This window comes from Eleginops maclovinus, chromosome 11 (assembly GCF_036324505.1).
Source record: "Eleginops maclovinus isolate JMC-PN-2008 ecotype Puerto Natales chromosome 11, JC_Emac_rtc_rv5, whole genome shotgun sequence".
NCBI classification, from domain to species: Eukaryota; Metazoa; Chordata; class Actinopteri; order Perciformes; family Eleginopidae; genus Eleginops; species Eleginops maclovinus.
The window spans coordinates 8,044,290-8,060,539 of NC_086359.1; the positions used below are offsets into that span (position 1 = coordinate 8,044,290).

Consider the following 16,250-nt stretch of genomic DNA (forward strand, 5'->3'; position numbering starts at 1 on the left):
CTTGAAGTTTGATTTAAATGTGTGAAAAGATGAATATAACACGTGGAGTACTACTGACTTCTAAAAGTCAGGATGTGTCGCTCCCTGTGGCATCAATTTTGACCATTTATAAAGTCTGTCACTCTTGCAGTAAATGTCCAAACATTAAGGGAAGTGCAGTAAATTGCTGGAGTAACTCTTACTTTCAATACTTTATACTCAGAAGCTATGATCAGTGATCGTTGTAGTCTGAACTAAGGAGTACGGAAGGATACAAGTAATCTTTGTAAGATTTTCTGCAGCAGTTATCCTCTCAGACTTATCAGTCCATCATTTAGACACAAAGCAAGAGATGGAGTCGGCTGTCTTGCAAACCAATTTTTCTAAATGTAGTGTTATTATATTTAACTACAGCATCGTTCGAATATCTACTCGAATGTGTTCAAGGCAGTATTTGCAGTGAAATCCTCCAAATTAAATGACAAAATCTATACACTTCAACATCTTCATCACGGAGACTTTGTTGTTCTGTAACAATGTCAATGTCAGTAGCTTTGGGGCACTTACTAAGACACCTCATTCTCTCTTTTTTCTTGGAAGCAAATAGCAAAACATTTACTTGAATGTATTCAAATCTAGGGAACATCATTGGATTTAGGGTACTTATTAAGTGCCCACTTGGGTGATTGCATGGCCTGTGGCATTGCTGCTGGCAGCTTTCTTAAGAACCTCTCATCCAAACAACTTCAGACTCAACAACGCACTTCCTTCGGTCCTTAGCAATGCACCAACCAAGCATGTTGTCAATCTGATGAAGGGTCGTAAAAACATTGTGTGCACACGTATACATAAATGGAAATCATTAAATCTGCATTCTCAAAATATAGGAAAGTGAATCGCTTTATTTTAAAGTAGCCACTGTGGTTGTAGAGTGGATTTTTAAAGCTGATTGCTCCGACGTTCTACACTGCCTTCAACAAGTAGGTGTGTTTGCCATAGAGTGCTGGATTCATTAGAAAACTACAGCTAAGAATTAAATTAATTAAGCTTCCGAATACGTTACGACTCGCCGTTGAAAAAGCCTATTATATTGGATTAAAAAACCTGTCCTGTTTTGGATGTAAAGTGAAGCGCTTTGTTGCACTCAGTGTGTGAATGTATACCACTACATTTATCTAGAGTAAAGGCTGATCCTTTATTATTCACCATCCATTAGTTATTTTACTGTCAACGGGGAAAGGCTTAAAAACTTTAACTGAATACTTGAACAACAAGGCTTCAAAAGCAGACGGTAGACTTTAAATTTAGCAATGCTTTTCCGCTCTATCAAAGGTGCAGCTGAAGGTGAGAGATGAGAAGAAATATGGGCATAAATAGTTAAAATATGTGGTTTTCAAAACTGAGATTGGAGATTTCAAGGGCAACATTCATTTGAGTCCAGATAATAAAACCATGGTTAATGCACAACAAAAACAGTAGTTCGAGTGAGTGTAAAAGACACACTTCATTTCCTTTTAAAGGATACAGAGGTTAACCTTTTATTTTAATGGGAGAAAATAACAAACAAGTCTTTATAACCTTTCATAGTTTAATCACCCAAACAAAACTCTCCACTGGTGGTCATTGTTTAAAAAAAAAAAACAGATCACAAGGAATCATACAGTGCTGTGGAAACATTGTAGGCAGCCATAAAAGTAATGGGGAAACATGAAGCATTATATTGTTTCACAAGGCAAAGATCATTTCAACGTGCTTGACTCATCTCTGCATCGCAGTTAAACCACCTCTGTCATGAGGGCCAGCTTTTGTTGACGATTGCCCAGAGCTTCAGGATGTACTTAAAGAGGAAATGTGTGTTCTCAACTCAAATCTGTTTATTCTCTCTGGGGTCTGGAGAGTGATAGTCGTGCAGAGTGAGCCATTTCTGCTGCTGCAACCTGCGGTTTCTTATGAAGAGCTATTTACTCATCCTTGGCATCCCTCACATTGAGCTCCTGGAAAGTGGAAAGTGTATCAGCAGTATACAGGAAATGGCTTTCAAAAGCCACTGAAATGTATACTCTCTGTTCTTTATTTATTTCTAAGGATAAATGGCCATCAATCACATGATATTTATCTGGAGTCTCTAAAATAAACCACTTTTGTTTTACCTTTAACAAGCCTTAACACAAATTATTTAACCTTATCTTACAGAAATAATACACACTGTCCTCAAGTTTAACTTAACTTCCCCAAAGTTTACCCATCCTCAAGGTATTATTGATGTGGTGCTAATAAAAACAGGGGAAGTTTAGACTCGAAGCGGAGGGGATTAAAACAAGACTGTTAATAAACGAATTTGTACTAATTATTCATTTTGCTTTGTGATTGTCAACAACGTGAAGGGGAGGAAAGCTTCATTGTTTTAGTGATTATTTGAAAAGATAACGTTGACTCAAAGCACAACATTGTTTTAATGATGCCACATCTTTGCTATACCTGAGTTGTCTCTGGGACATAAACCCTGGTTTCTTTTATCAAAGCTATGCGCTTTATAAACCCATTACACATGTTGGATTAGAAAAGGACAATCAACACAGTAAAACATTTCCTACCAAATAAATGTGGGAGTCAGTTCTATGTACAGGTATTTTTAGGTGAACACAAAACTATGACAAGGTGTTTTGTGTATTGTTCCTGCTGTCTTTTACAACAGGGATGTTATTTAAACTTGAACATATTTCATCCACTTTTTAGAAAATGTTTTTGAAATGTATGAACCAGGGTATTCAGAGTGGCAGTCTCAGTCTTAGTACATCTCCAGGTAGGACAAAGACGGATCAATTTTAATTACCCGGTGGCTTTTCAGAGAACCTGAGACTAATGAGGATTTGAACACCTCGGAAGACCACCCTTACCTCAGAGATCCCGGAGAGCCATGGACGCAAAATAAAGCAAGACTCCCACACAAAAAACGAGGGATTATAAATCATGTGACTTGAATAATCATGTTGACAGGGTAACTGCCTTCTCAAAAAACGGATTATAAACATGGAGCAGTGTAACTTCCTGAAATTGGTGCCTGATTATTTTCTTAAGCAAAGGGCAGGATGTGGATGGCACTGTGTTTCTGTGGAGACAAGAGACAAACTCTGGGTTAGCTCCCAAGTTTAGATTTCAGGTAACAATCACTCACACACCTCTGTGACGGAGAGCAGCCCAACACTTTGTTAAGCTTTCAACAACTGTGTTAGAGTGTTTGTGAGGCAGAGATGGAAACAAGAAAGAGGGATAAGGCAGGATGAGGAGAGAGGGGAGGCTGCAAAGGGACACTGCCAGCTCGATTTTGGAATAGCACAGGCAGAGATGGTGCTTATGTGCTTTCTTACCGCAGAGACAGCCTGCCGCACATTCTATTAAGTCTCCTCCTACCTTGATAAGAAAACCATCTGTTTGAGTTCATGCTACTTTACTTACAAGAGCACTCTCTTCATAAATGGCCATCAGCAAATACTTTGTGTGAAAACGTATTGCCCTCCAATTCAGCATTGACATATCTGACGTCACAACCTCAAAAAGCTCAAAATGTGCTGCAGCAGCTAAATAAGTAGCGAAATGAACTCTTGTCAACAAGCACAGCATTAACGCTGTGGGGGTTTTACCCACTATGCAATAGGCTGTAACAAGTAAAACTACACTGCACTACTAATGAGAGGAATAAGGCAGGACCTTATGTCAAAATCCCCTTGGTGCAACAGTCTTGCTGTGCTTCCTTTCACTACAAAATGCTTTTATCTAGTGCAAAAACACTCCTGTCATGATAAAAAAGGGTTTATGCAGTCAGGAGCCAGCTGAAACAAAAACTGAATGCATCATTTTAAGTGAGGGAAGTACTACTGTTTGCCGCAATGATTTCCCTTATATGGGAGAAGAATTAGCTTCAGGGCTATTTTTAGAATCAATATTACTGTCTGATTTCTGACCCATCAACCACACAGTTTATGTTCTGCAGTGTTAAGGAGATTATTTAAATGTGCTCCACATTCTCCTGAATCTCTTCCTTTTTGTTTTGTGTTCAGGCAAAGAGAAAAGAACCAGCAGAGAGTAATTGATGTATAGTTTACCTTAATCGACTATTGATTAACATGTATGATTTACTGCCGCAGAATGCTTAGAGGAATGACTAATATGCCCCATTTAATTCAATCAGTGTCAATTTTCTACCTACTTGTGAGTATGTGTGTTCCTAAATCAGTTAGATTGGATTAACTAATGCAGTTATTGACCCTCAAAGGGAAGAGTCTTTTGTTATAATGATATAAGGTAATAATTATGAATGAACTTGATACAAAAAGACAGGGGAGAAAAAGGGATAGCTGCAACAAGGAGATGTCTCTATGTGGGCTTCCCTGAGTTTCAGGGAACGCTGTTATCCCGCCGAAAAACAGCCATTTAATAAAGAGGGTATCAGAGAAAGAAACGGGGACATGAAGCCTTAAATTGCTTTTAATTAGGAAAGCCTGACTTTGCAAAGACGAAGCAGAGGTTTCTTTTTCCTTCAAAGACTAAGATGGTATTTGTTGAGCATGCATTATACAAAATGCTTACCGTAGGCTTTACTTCCTGTAGATTGAAAGGCAACACAGAACAATGATGGATTCGTAAAAAAAACACATAACCCTTTTCTGTCCAATCCATACAAACAACTGTCCCAGTACCACAAAACGCAGTGACATTTCAGTACAATCTCTGGTGTAAATGGAAGTCCTGCCAATATACACACACACACACACACGGAATGAGTCTGGCCTGGAGACTCTATAAACATGTCAGGAGACATTTAACAGCAATACAACTATTATTAAGAACATACTGCATCAACGAGAGAGAGAGAGGAGAGAGAGAGAGGGAGAGAGAGAGAGATTTTTGTGTTTGAATAATAATGGGTGGGCTGAGAATATGAAGTATGTCAATCCCACTAATGAAGACCGGAGTGGAGGTGTCCACTTCATGTGTCGTTCATATATAGTATCCCATCCAAACTGTCACTTGTGAAACATTGGAGTTCACATAAGCCTGCAGCTGAGAATTCAACATGTTGTTCAGGTTGAACTACAATATTTTGACATTTTCAAGTAACAGGCATTAGAAGCTGTTTCGAATTACGTTATTGATCCCAATTTGGGAATTAAAAAAATAAATAATAGATTTCAATATAGCTGGCTTTATAGCTGCCTTTTATATGGTGTCTTTTTTCACTGCAATGTTATGCTTTTATTCATAAGATGAATGATGAATTGTGTTCACCATATGTTTCAATCGTGTATGATTCAAAATGACTAAAAATGAGGACTCTTTTGGGGTCAGCTGACTTTTCTTCTTAATGCAAATCAAGAAGGCGTTGCTCTTGGAATAATCTACACTAAACTGTCTTGTCTTTCTTATCTTAGATGCACTTCTCTGAGACAAGAACCAACTAGAAAAGTGTTATTTTAATTTGCTTGAAGGAGAGGCTAAATGTACGGCTAAGTGTCTTGTTTATAGTTTAGCCCCCTGTTGCAGTGGCACTGTGTTCAATGCGTTTCCAAGTGCGCACGACCAGTCTGCAGCAGCGCTCCGCAGACCTTTTGCCAGGCATCTGGCTGCTCTGCGTTAATTCCTGGAGGTGCAGCTTTTCGCGCTATCATCCACCAACAGGTGGCTAAGTCGACTGGGAAAGAAAATCCGCGGGAAAAAAAACCCTGCGGAAAACTGGACTCGTTTCTGAACCTGGTGTAATTCACCGAGCAAACTTCGTTGTCGCTTGTTTTTCGTCTCCAGGATGTGTTGCGCGTCGAGCTGAATGCGGTGAGCGCCGGTCTGCGTTTTTTCCCCACACAAGACCGAATGGAAGTCGTGATGTAAACTGATTAAATCTGGATGTACAGTGGGGATACTGTCAATTCTCCAAAATGATGTGGAAGGCAGCAGACTACACTTAAAACTAAATAAAGACGGACTGGCATCATCTGGCACTGACGCTTAAACCAGCAGGGTCTTTCTGCAAATCCATACTGCAGGGGGAAAGCACATTCAAGAAGTTGAGGCGAATGATTTTTTTCTAAAAAGGAACAGCATTGATCTCCATGAGCGCAGTCCAAATGCCCAACATCTCAAAGGTTAGTTATTTGCTACTTGAATGCTAGTCTTTGCTATAAATGGCTTTAACGCCAGAAGCGTGTATAGACAGTAAATATTACACTGTTTTCCTTTACGGTCCTTCAGCTTTTAACTGTTGAAAGGACCAAATATAGGTACGGACAAGAGTCTATTATTTTTACAACCAGTTTTCTTTTTTAATCCCTAGAATTTGTCTTGTACACATACAAAAATAAAAATGTCACAATCTCAACCGTGAGTGTGGGCAGGCACCAAATGGCACAGCCTGCCAATTTAGACAGACCTGTTGTCGTTCATTAGTACGCTGACAATTTATTTGCTTTTATTCCACTGCCATTGTAAACACAGGACAGCCTTCTGCAAATTGGTTTCATTGTCCACTGCAAAGCTAAAGCACAAAAAAAATCAACTTTTAGAAGAGATTTTGTTCCACATATTCCCAACCTGCCACTACTTAAGTGGTGCTGCAGTGCTTGTGTAACCAAACCGATTTACTATTTCTAAATCACGTATTGATTTCTGTTCAAGTGTGATTACTAAGGAAAAGGCCCTCAGCACAGTAGGCTGAGTCAGTGTGTATGTGTGTGTTTCAATAATAGCAGACACAAATATCAGCAGACCATCTACAAATCCTATTGTTGTAATGGTGTTTGTGCTTGGTCGAGGCCTGACGTTATAGCTGCTGTAGTTTGAGTTTAAAGACCAGCACATACTTGGCTGAGGTGAAATACTATATGTTATGTCAATTTTTATCTTAAACTTCTGAACAAAAAGCACCAAAACATGATGGATACTTATTTCTTCACCTTGTACATCCATCAATGAAACAGTAACTCACATATCCCACATAAACTGTTAAGACCATGACTAGCAGTGGAAAATATACAAGACAATGTATCTTTTTAAAAAGAGTTAACTTAAATATCCAATAGATTAAAATCATGTTAATTTTATTTATTTCTTTGCTTCCAAAATGTTACTGAGAAGCAGTCAGTGTTTAAATACATGTTTATACTCCTGTATTTCTTCAAGTTCTACTTTTACAGAGTCTTCCTTCCTGTTGTGCATGCTTACTTTCAATCTGCCTGCATGATGTTTACTCTCTACCATCGCAAGATTGCCGTTATTCAGTGACCTCACTGTGCCGGTGCCGTCAGTGTAGTGGTATTTTTGATTCAAAGGAAGATTTGTCCACAAAGTTCATTATCAAACTAAGGCCTAAGATCGCAATGAGGCGTGAAATCCAGCTACTAAAAGGTCTCCCTGTAGAAAGAAAGTTCTCAGTGGAGCAAATGTTTCTTGCAGAAGATGATTTTTAAAGGTTATTTTCCTTCATTGAGGGATGAAACTGTAGATCATTTTCGCTTCAGTAAAATGGCACCTTGAGTGTAACAGCAGGTGACGTAATGCTAAAAAGTTTACACCAATTTAGTTTTATTTAGGCTATGGGAACATTGTGGTTGCTAGTTCAAAACCTGAACAATGACATTATTGCTTGCCACCTGCCTCAGAAAATTACTGCTCAAACTTCAAGGTCAAATAGTTTAAACGGGAAACTGATCATTTTCCCCCAAGTTACGGAATAGTGTAGTTCAACTTTTGGGCCGTTTTTGTCTTTCTTGCTGCCAGGAAGATTAGATGATTGAGTGATACCTCTTGCATGTCTTTATGGTATATATGGTTCTTCCCAAAGGTATCAAATCTCCCTAAAAGCATCTATCAAGCTTTTTAGTTCGTTCCTGCTGAGGTCTTATCGTCACTGTGAGGTTTCTGAGCAACTAACAGACATTTAAGGCAGGTACTACACAAGCGACAAAACAATGAAGTAACTTTTGTAAACCACAGTATGGTTTTACTCAAAATTGCAAGAACATTTATTTATGCAGTTTAGAGTTGCTGTAAGGGCAGATTTTCATATCTTTTGACCAAACCGGGCTGGCCAAATGTCTCTGTTGTTTGCCCTTTGTGCTAAGCTACCTCTAGCTAGTTTCTATCTGTACAGTTATCACAGTGGCATTGATAAGCTCTCAGAAAGTAAGTGAATAAGTGTGCTTTCAAAACTGTAAAGCTATTTCCTCTAAAAAAAGACAGAGCTTTGGACACAATTACACATATTTATAAAACAAACGGCTATTTTTCTTCTTGTGCTTATAATTAATTGGGCTGTGAGTCTGTTAATCCTCAACATATGTATTAAATAGAGACAGAGCCAGATTAAGTTGTCCTTAGATAGTAAAGAGAGAGGAGGCTTCATGCACTTTAGGTAACAATAACTTTATGTCTATTTTATTTACATCCTCTCCATCTCCTGCACCCCTTGTTTTCTTTTCCTATAAGTCCCCTGTTGTTTTATATTCTCTAAAGATTACAAACGGCCAATCCCTTGTGTTTGTATTCACTTTTTGTACTTCTGTTCAGTGTTTATACATATACATAGATTAGAATTAGCTCGTTATAAGGGTTATAAGTCAACTTTTGATATCTGTTGTTGTACAATTTCCTCATCTTCTGTATGTATTCAGTATTTTATAAGACAATGTATATGTAGATCTCAAGACAGCCAGTGCCAAACATATTGACCTTTTCCTTGTTGGAAGACAGTCACTCCACAGTGTCACTGCGAAGGATTATTTTTGTGAAGCTGCACAGTGCTAGAAGCGATATTTTGCTGTCACCAGGCAACCAGCTGATGTCGATCATTTTGCAAGCATTGCTAATGAAATTAACTAAAGCCATTAGTAAGTCAAGAATAAGAGGTCTTCAGCTGCGACACTTCAAGCCTGCTGTTGTGTATCATGATGTGTATCAGCGAAACAGTAACCGCTGCAAACATTTCCTCCATTTTCAACATTGAGTTTAGGTTTACCTGATGTAAAAACAGATACAAAAATGCAGTAACATGACTTTTATTTATCTCCTACTGCAAAAAGAAAGCATAATGGGTAAAATATTTGGTGACATTTAGTTTTCGGGAAATGATCTCAGTTAAAATCATTTTGGTCGATTTATATTCAATTTACAGAGTTTGAGAATGCGTTAAATGCTCTAGACTTCAATACAGTTGCAGTCATTCTTTGAAATGGTAGGTAAATACAGCAGGTGATGCTTTGATGGGTAGATTTGCCAGAAATGACATGCTTCCACTCTATCTGTCTTTATTATACTCTGACCTCTATCCCTGAATTCCTCTTCCTCTCATTTTCATCTTTTCTTTCTCAGTTAAAGCTAACAAGTGTCTTCTTTCTCCAACATGTTTGTTTCTGCCCCCTCTAGTGTGAACTCCCCCGGCTTGGCAGCAGCTGTAGCAGAGTTTGCCGAGTGCTGGTAGGCTGAACCCCAGGGAGATGTCACAGCTGTACTACCGGCGGACTGACAGCTCCTCCTACCGGGACCGCATCCCGCTGAGAATAGTGCGGGCCGAGTCGGAGCTGTCGCCATTGGAGAAAGCCTACCTCGGAGCTGTGGAGAAGGGGGACTACGCTAGTGTCAAACAGGCGCTGGAGGTATGTGTGTGTATGCATTTGTATGTGTGTATTTGTATTTATACGTGCATTGAGTATTGGACAGGTTGATTAGTAAATGCATGAATGAATACAGCAGCTGAAACCCTTCATTGGGGATGGCTGAATAGGTAAAAAAGTAAAGCTCAAATCTAATAACATCTATTTAGAAACTATTTGAACATTTCTAAGCAGCATTTTATCGTCTTCAGATTATCCTCTTCTCAGCTCCAACAACATCTGGGGCTTTACTTACCTTGACAAGTGTCACAACTTAAATAGACAGATAATATTGCTAGAAACCACCTGTTCATTTGGCCCCCGGTTTACAAAATATTGCAAAAACAAACAGGGGGCTTGGCATGCAGATAACGACAGATGCAGTGAGGTAAGAAAGGAGAAGAAACACATAAACTATTCAGTTATTTACTAGAAAGCAATTCCTAATCTAAAACCAGCATTATTGTTCTCAAAGCTTTAACATTTAAGGCCTTTATCTTAATATGTTGCTGCCATGATCAGGTATGACGTCCACAACTACTATTGAAAAGAGTACACCTTGATTTAGCATTGCACTCGAGTGAAATAAATTGGTTCTTTTATTACACAGACTGTTTTCCCTTGTCAAAACCTGGTGCATACATTACCCACAGTACAACTCAACTAGCGACAGTTCAATCAGATATTCGCATATGTTATGCTAGTAGCGACAAAATATAGCCTTGAGCTTTTTGCCTCAAGCGGAGATAAGGGCTGCCTAGAGAAGTCTGATAATCTCACTTCTTTCTGTCCAGATTTTTTCCAGATTTGTTTTCATTTTAAAATGTAGGCTAATCTTTAGCCCCACACAACATTACTCGAGGAAATGGATCTTTTTTCCTGCAGCTGTTAGAGCCAAACTCTGTGGAATTTGAGTTGTTCTGTAAGGACAGGTGTCAGGCTTTAACATTTCCATAAAATCAACAGGTTTTCCATGTCAAACACTATTTTCTCTTTGAATCAAGAAAGATCAATGATATTGACATGATCAAACACTGTCTTTCTTCCAGGAGGCAGAGATCTACTTCAAGATCAATATCAATTGCATCGACCCTCTCGGCCGAACGGCTCTGCTGATTGCCATTGAGAACGAGAACCTGGAAATCATTGAACTCTTACTGAGCTTCAACGTCTATGTCGGTGATGCTTTGCTGCACGCCATCCGCAAGGAAGTGGTGGGAGCTGTGGAGCTGCTGCTTAATCACAAGAAGCCCAGCGGTGGCATGCAGGTAAGGAGGATAGAAGGAGTTGAAGTTAAGACTGTATTATGTGTCAGAGAGTGAGCTTTAAGGATACTAGAAAAGGATCATTGTTGACATTACTTTGCTCCTGAAACATGTTTCTTCAAGTTTCTCCTGCAACCAGTCCATGTTCTGCTATTTATTATCTAAGATCACACTCTAATATTCGTTGGACCGCCTTTAGCTTTGATTACAGCACGCATTCGCTGTGGCATCGTTGCCACAAGCTTCTGCAATGTCACAACATTTATTTCTGTCTTGCATTAATTTTTTGCCAAGATCTTGTATTGATGACAGGAGATTCGAACCACTGCGCAAAGTCTTCTCCAGCACATCCCAAAGATTCTCAATCGGGTTCAGGTTTGGACTCTGTGGGGGCCAATCCATGTGTGAACATGATGTCTCATGCTCCCTGAACCACTCTTTCACAATTTGAGCCCGATGGATCCTGGCATTGTCATCTTGGAACATGCCTGTGCCATCAGGAGAGAAAAAATCCATTGATGGAATAACCTGGTCATTCAGTATACTCAGGTAGTCAGCTGACCTCATTCTTTGGGCACATAACGTTGCTGAACCTAGACCAGACCAACTGCAGCAACCCCAGATCATAGCATTGCCCCCCACAGGCTTGTGACCTTTGTTTTGGCTGGGCAGTGTATGAAAGACTATGGTATTTTAGACAAATGCAATGTGCAACTAACACCTTACGTATTGTTTACCTCCAAACCCCACTGTGCTTCCAATCCTGGAAAACCGAACAATGAGGTGAAAATGCACAGGGTCTAGTAGCCAGTAATGTAATAAATGCCAACAACATATTTCTGTTTTAAATGTAGTACATTTTATTATATGAAGAATATAACATGATGATGTTTTGAGCAGTAAACTGTAGTTTTACATTATTCTCACTGTGTAGGTTACAAGCTGCATGCAGTTGCCTGAAGCTTTTTATATAATCTCAAAAAATTGACCCATTTTGTTTTACAACAACAACAAAAGCTGAAACTTGAAAAGAATGCCTTCACAAGACTTGTTCTGTCTTCTGGAAATGTAACAGGTCTTACAGGATGAGATTTAATTAGAGCATCCACTAAGAGAAAATGTGATGTATATACAGTATATTCCAAGGCAACATAATATTACTTCTTTTATTTCGTAAGGGCTGATTCGCTGGAGAACGCTGCAGTTCAACCCATGCACCTACTCTTTGAGAAGTGCCTGATTAGAGCTTTAATTGCTGTTATCAAAAACAAAAAACAGACTAATTAATTTCAGATTGATGCCCCTCTGCACTGATTGCTTTCCACTCAAGGAGGGTTTCTCTTTGTTGTGTTTTTAATGGTTCCTGCCACACAAGAACTGTACTGACTAGAAAACACACATACATGAATTCACATGATCTATTCCTCTCTCCTAGAAGTAATGCACCATGAACCACAAAGGAACAGCTGTTTATGGCTTCATTGATCAACTGAAGGGTGGACGTTATTTCTGTGCCTTTTAGAAGATGTGCATTTGTCTTTGATAGAATAAATTGAAACTGTGGAAAAGGGGGAAAATGAAAGGAAAATGAACAATATATACGGGAACAAAAGAGAGCTCAAACACAAGAGATAGCTCTGTCGTGTTTGTTAAATGGATGTGGGGCGAATGAGATATAGAGGCCAAAAATATCCCGTCCGAACCCCTCAGCTGTGACATCAATAAGCAGCCACATTTCCCCTTTTTCCCTTAATGTCTTTGTGTGATAGTACGTCTTCCCATTACATGAGTAGGTTGTGAAAATAGATCAGTGTTGTGCTACCAAATTTCCCCAAGAGAAGCTAATTGGTTATATCAAATGGCAGACTGGGAAACATGTATTCCTATCAGTGTCTTTTCTGAAGTTTCATTAATAAGGAGATTCATTTTGTGCTCTGCTGGAATTGTTGAATTTGTATTTTGCAGGCTGTCTGAATGATGTGTTATTATCTCAGAAGTGTTGTGGCTTGTTGTCGCATAGGATGGCAGCATTATGAACAGTATCATGTATTTCTTCAGAGTGGAGATATGCATCTCTCAAAGGCACAAACACTAGAGCTCATATTGCCTCAATTATACGGAGCTTCAGGTGTTTTGTTGGTTTTTATTTTTTTTGTAGTCACATACAAGACGTACATGTAGACATTAAGCTAGCAACATTACGAAATCCCTCTTTCCTCCATATAACACAGAAAGCATGTCATCCTGTTTGAATCCACGTAGATTTGAGCTTATTTTCCACGGTGTCATGAAAAATAGAAATGCTCGGTGTCCCATTTTATACCAGCTTTCTCTAAACAGCGTTTGTGATTTTGTGGGATGACAGGAGTCAGCAGGGATTCTCAAAAAAGCAGCACAACGGAAATAAAAATCATACTGTGTGTTGCAGCAGATGCTAATTTTGATCACTGTGCTGTCGGTGGATGCCTCATTTTAGTATGAGTTACAAATATGCATTACAAGAACAAGAGGGTTATTATTGTGCTTGTTTTCTCCGCTAATATCATTACTTCACATCTAGCAGCCTGCACTCCTCCTGATCCGCGCTTGGGCACAGTCCAAGGCGGTTTGATGTAGCTTTTTTGATGTCCATCCTCCTCCCACATAGAGAACAAAGTAAATGGCTTATTAGATCACCCTCCTCTGCTAAGAATGACGACTCTCAGTCAGACATGGCTCTGTGCCACTCTTGGGAGTCGCTGCTGCCCTGTGTCTACTCTGAGAGAGTATCCGCATGACAGGAAATAGTTTTAGTCGCAATATAGATATTGAAAAGTTTTGGAGAGAATCCCTGGATAACAATTACTATGTTTAAAGAATGCCACTGAGCTTCACTGATAATATGTCTATTCATAAAAGACTACTCTTTTAAGTGGACGATTTCTTAAGAACCCTACAGTACAGTTCAGATCTTGTATTAAATGTGACTTGTGCATTTAGATCTAATGTCTATGTCTTTAGTCATTGGTGAGAAACAAATCAGCCAACAAGAAAAGTAATCTTTTTTTTTTTTAAGTAAGTCACTTTGTTTCACAAATTGATTAGTATGAAATATGTCACAGATCTCTATGTCTATATTGGAAGAATATTAATGATTATTGATATCTCTTAATTGTACCTCCAGCACCACATTAAGGTTAACATTTGTACACATTTTTAGTCAATGTCTCAATTATTATATTGATTTACAATTCATTTCATACTACAATCTGAGCATGCTATCAAACTGAACTAAGATGCTGAACTCCATAGTAAAAATGATACCCTGCTAGGTTTGCATTTGTTTCGCAAGCAATTAAGCATGCTGGTTTTACTCATTAATGCTACAGCACCACATAGAAGCACCAAATGTGCACTTTTAGTTATTTCAATGTATAACAGTGCCCTCATGAGGTGAATGAAGAATGGGATAAGTTAAAGCCATGCTATACAGTATGTATTAATTGTGACTATACATATTTTATGTGAAATATTTCCCTATAAATACATAAAGAATCAGCCACTGTCTAATTTTGCAGTACAGTCTATTTAGAAACTGAGTGCCGTAGATCTCCTTTTACTTGGCACTCACAAGCTGAGTATTCCCCTTGGGTCTCTTGACACTCCACTTGTTGGCCTGTCAAATAATTTTACTCTCACTTGTGTCTTCTCATGTAGAAGGTTGTCAAAAGAACTATTACTCTCTCATGTCTTCAACAATAGTCTTAGTGAAGCTTTCCCACAAGAACAAGAGCCCCTTATTCATATCTGTTTGAGGTCTAAAGGTCCTAATAGCATGGTTATCCTCCAACAATTCTCTGACTATCCCGTCTCCCTCCACTATGTTTCCCTCATCACTGAATCAGATAATAAGGCCTTCAATTAAAAAAAGTGAAAACAGCTTACTCCTCTGCAGCCTGCAGCCGGGTTTTCCCTCTGAATGACATGGGAATAGCTAAAGGGGCTTAGCTGGAGTGGGAGATAAGAGGGATAGGCAGACTGGATTTCTGTCTAACTATAATGATTCCCTGTGAAATGTGTGAAATACTGATGCCTTTTACCACGCTGTGGACTACACCCTTTACAGCGGTCATGATATGGATGACATTTTCTCTGCAACTTTGACGAATGGGCATGTTTTTTTTATGGTATTTAAACTCCTTTTGCAGCAGTGGCCCAAAGCTTCTCTTCTTTTGGCCTCGCTTATTCCATTTAACTTTACAGTAAAGACCTTTGATCTGTTCTCTGAGAAGAGGATCTCAACTCTCCGGCTCTGCTGTTTTAAGCAAATAAATAGCTTCCACTGCGTTGAACATGTCTGTTAAACCTGGCAGAAGGAAAAGAGACTCAGATGTTTATACATTTCTAAAAGGTAACAAAAGGCCCAGGCCAAATGTGTTGCTTCAAGAGCTTTGTTCCATGTGTGATTGAAGTTTTGACTCTCTCCTCTGAAAGGTGCCTCCTATCTTATTGGACAAGCAGTTCTCTGACTTCACCCCTGACATCACTCCCATCATCCTCGCTGCACACACAAACAACTATGAAATTATTAAGCTTTTGGTGCAGAAAGGCGTGTCAATGCCGCAGCCACATGAGGTGGGTAAATCATGTATTTGTTCTGCAGTTCTTACACTGTATTATGTAGGATTATAAAAGTGTTATTTATGTTAATTATTATGATCTATTTAGATGATACAGAAGATACTTTATGAGCTTTTACTATTATGAATAAGGTGCTTAGTATACAGTTCAGTTTACGGACCATGAAGTATTGACTTAGGATCCTATTTAAGATGTAATCAAATAATAGACCGTGACTGAATGACAGTTGTTAATGGGTCCTCTTTTCAAGCATGTGTGTCTTTGAGATTGTGCTCTATTAAGAATCAAAAACAACAAAATGCTTTTTTCCTTATCTATGATTGAACATCATTTACGAGGTCAAAAACTTGTCAAAGTCTAAATGACCCACCCAGACCTGACAGTGATTAGTACTTACATAATAGAGCCTTTACTGCAGGACCAAAACATGCACGAAAATGAGCTCTCCATCGCTAAACACCGTGAAGCCTCATTAAAATGTGTTTATGCTCTGTTTGATGTTGCAGGTGCGCTGTAACTGTGTGGAGTGTGTTTCTAGTTCAGACGTGGACAGCCTGCGGCACTCGCGCTCCCGCCTCAACATCTACAAAGCGCTGTCAAGCCCCTCGCTAATTGCGCTCTCGAGCGAGGACCCCTTCCTCACTGCATTCAGGCTCAGCTGGGAGCTGCAGGAGCTCAGCAAGGTCAGGAACGTACTTTAACAGGATTTGATTAGCTGGGTCTTGCATTGATTAACCTCTCTCTGCCC

The 16,250-nt window shown here is 39.1% G+C and overlaps 1 protein-coding gene across 2 annotated transcripts in view; it reads left to right on the forward strand.

Annotated features, from left to right (window-relative positions):
* trpc4a (transient receptor potential cation channel, subfamily C, member 4a) overlaps positions 1 to 16,250 on the forward strand; it is a 54,363-nt gene that overhangs the window by 25,978 nt on the left and 12,135 nt on the right. The window contains exons 1-5 of one of the 2 annotated variants that reach the window (XM_063896192.1): positions 5,445 to 6,116; positions 9,391 to 9,620; positions 10,667 to 10,885; positions 15,356 to 15,496; positions 16,009 to 16,185. In XM_063896192.1, the coding sequence (XP_063752262.1) occupies positions 9,462 to 9,620; positions 10,667 to 10,885; positions 15,356 to 15,496; positions 16,009 to 16,185 (696 nt within the window). In that variant the 5' untranslated portion in view covers positions 5,445 to 6,116; positions 9,391 to 9,461. Of the gene's footprint in view, positions 1 to 5,444; positions 6,117 to 9,390; positions 9,621 to 10,666; positions 10,886 to 15,355; positions 15,497 to 16,008; positions 16,186 to 16,250 lie in introns of those variants that run through there. The other variant, XM_063896191.1, reaches the window with a different exon arrangement.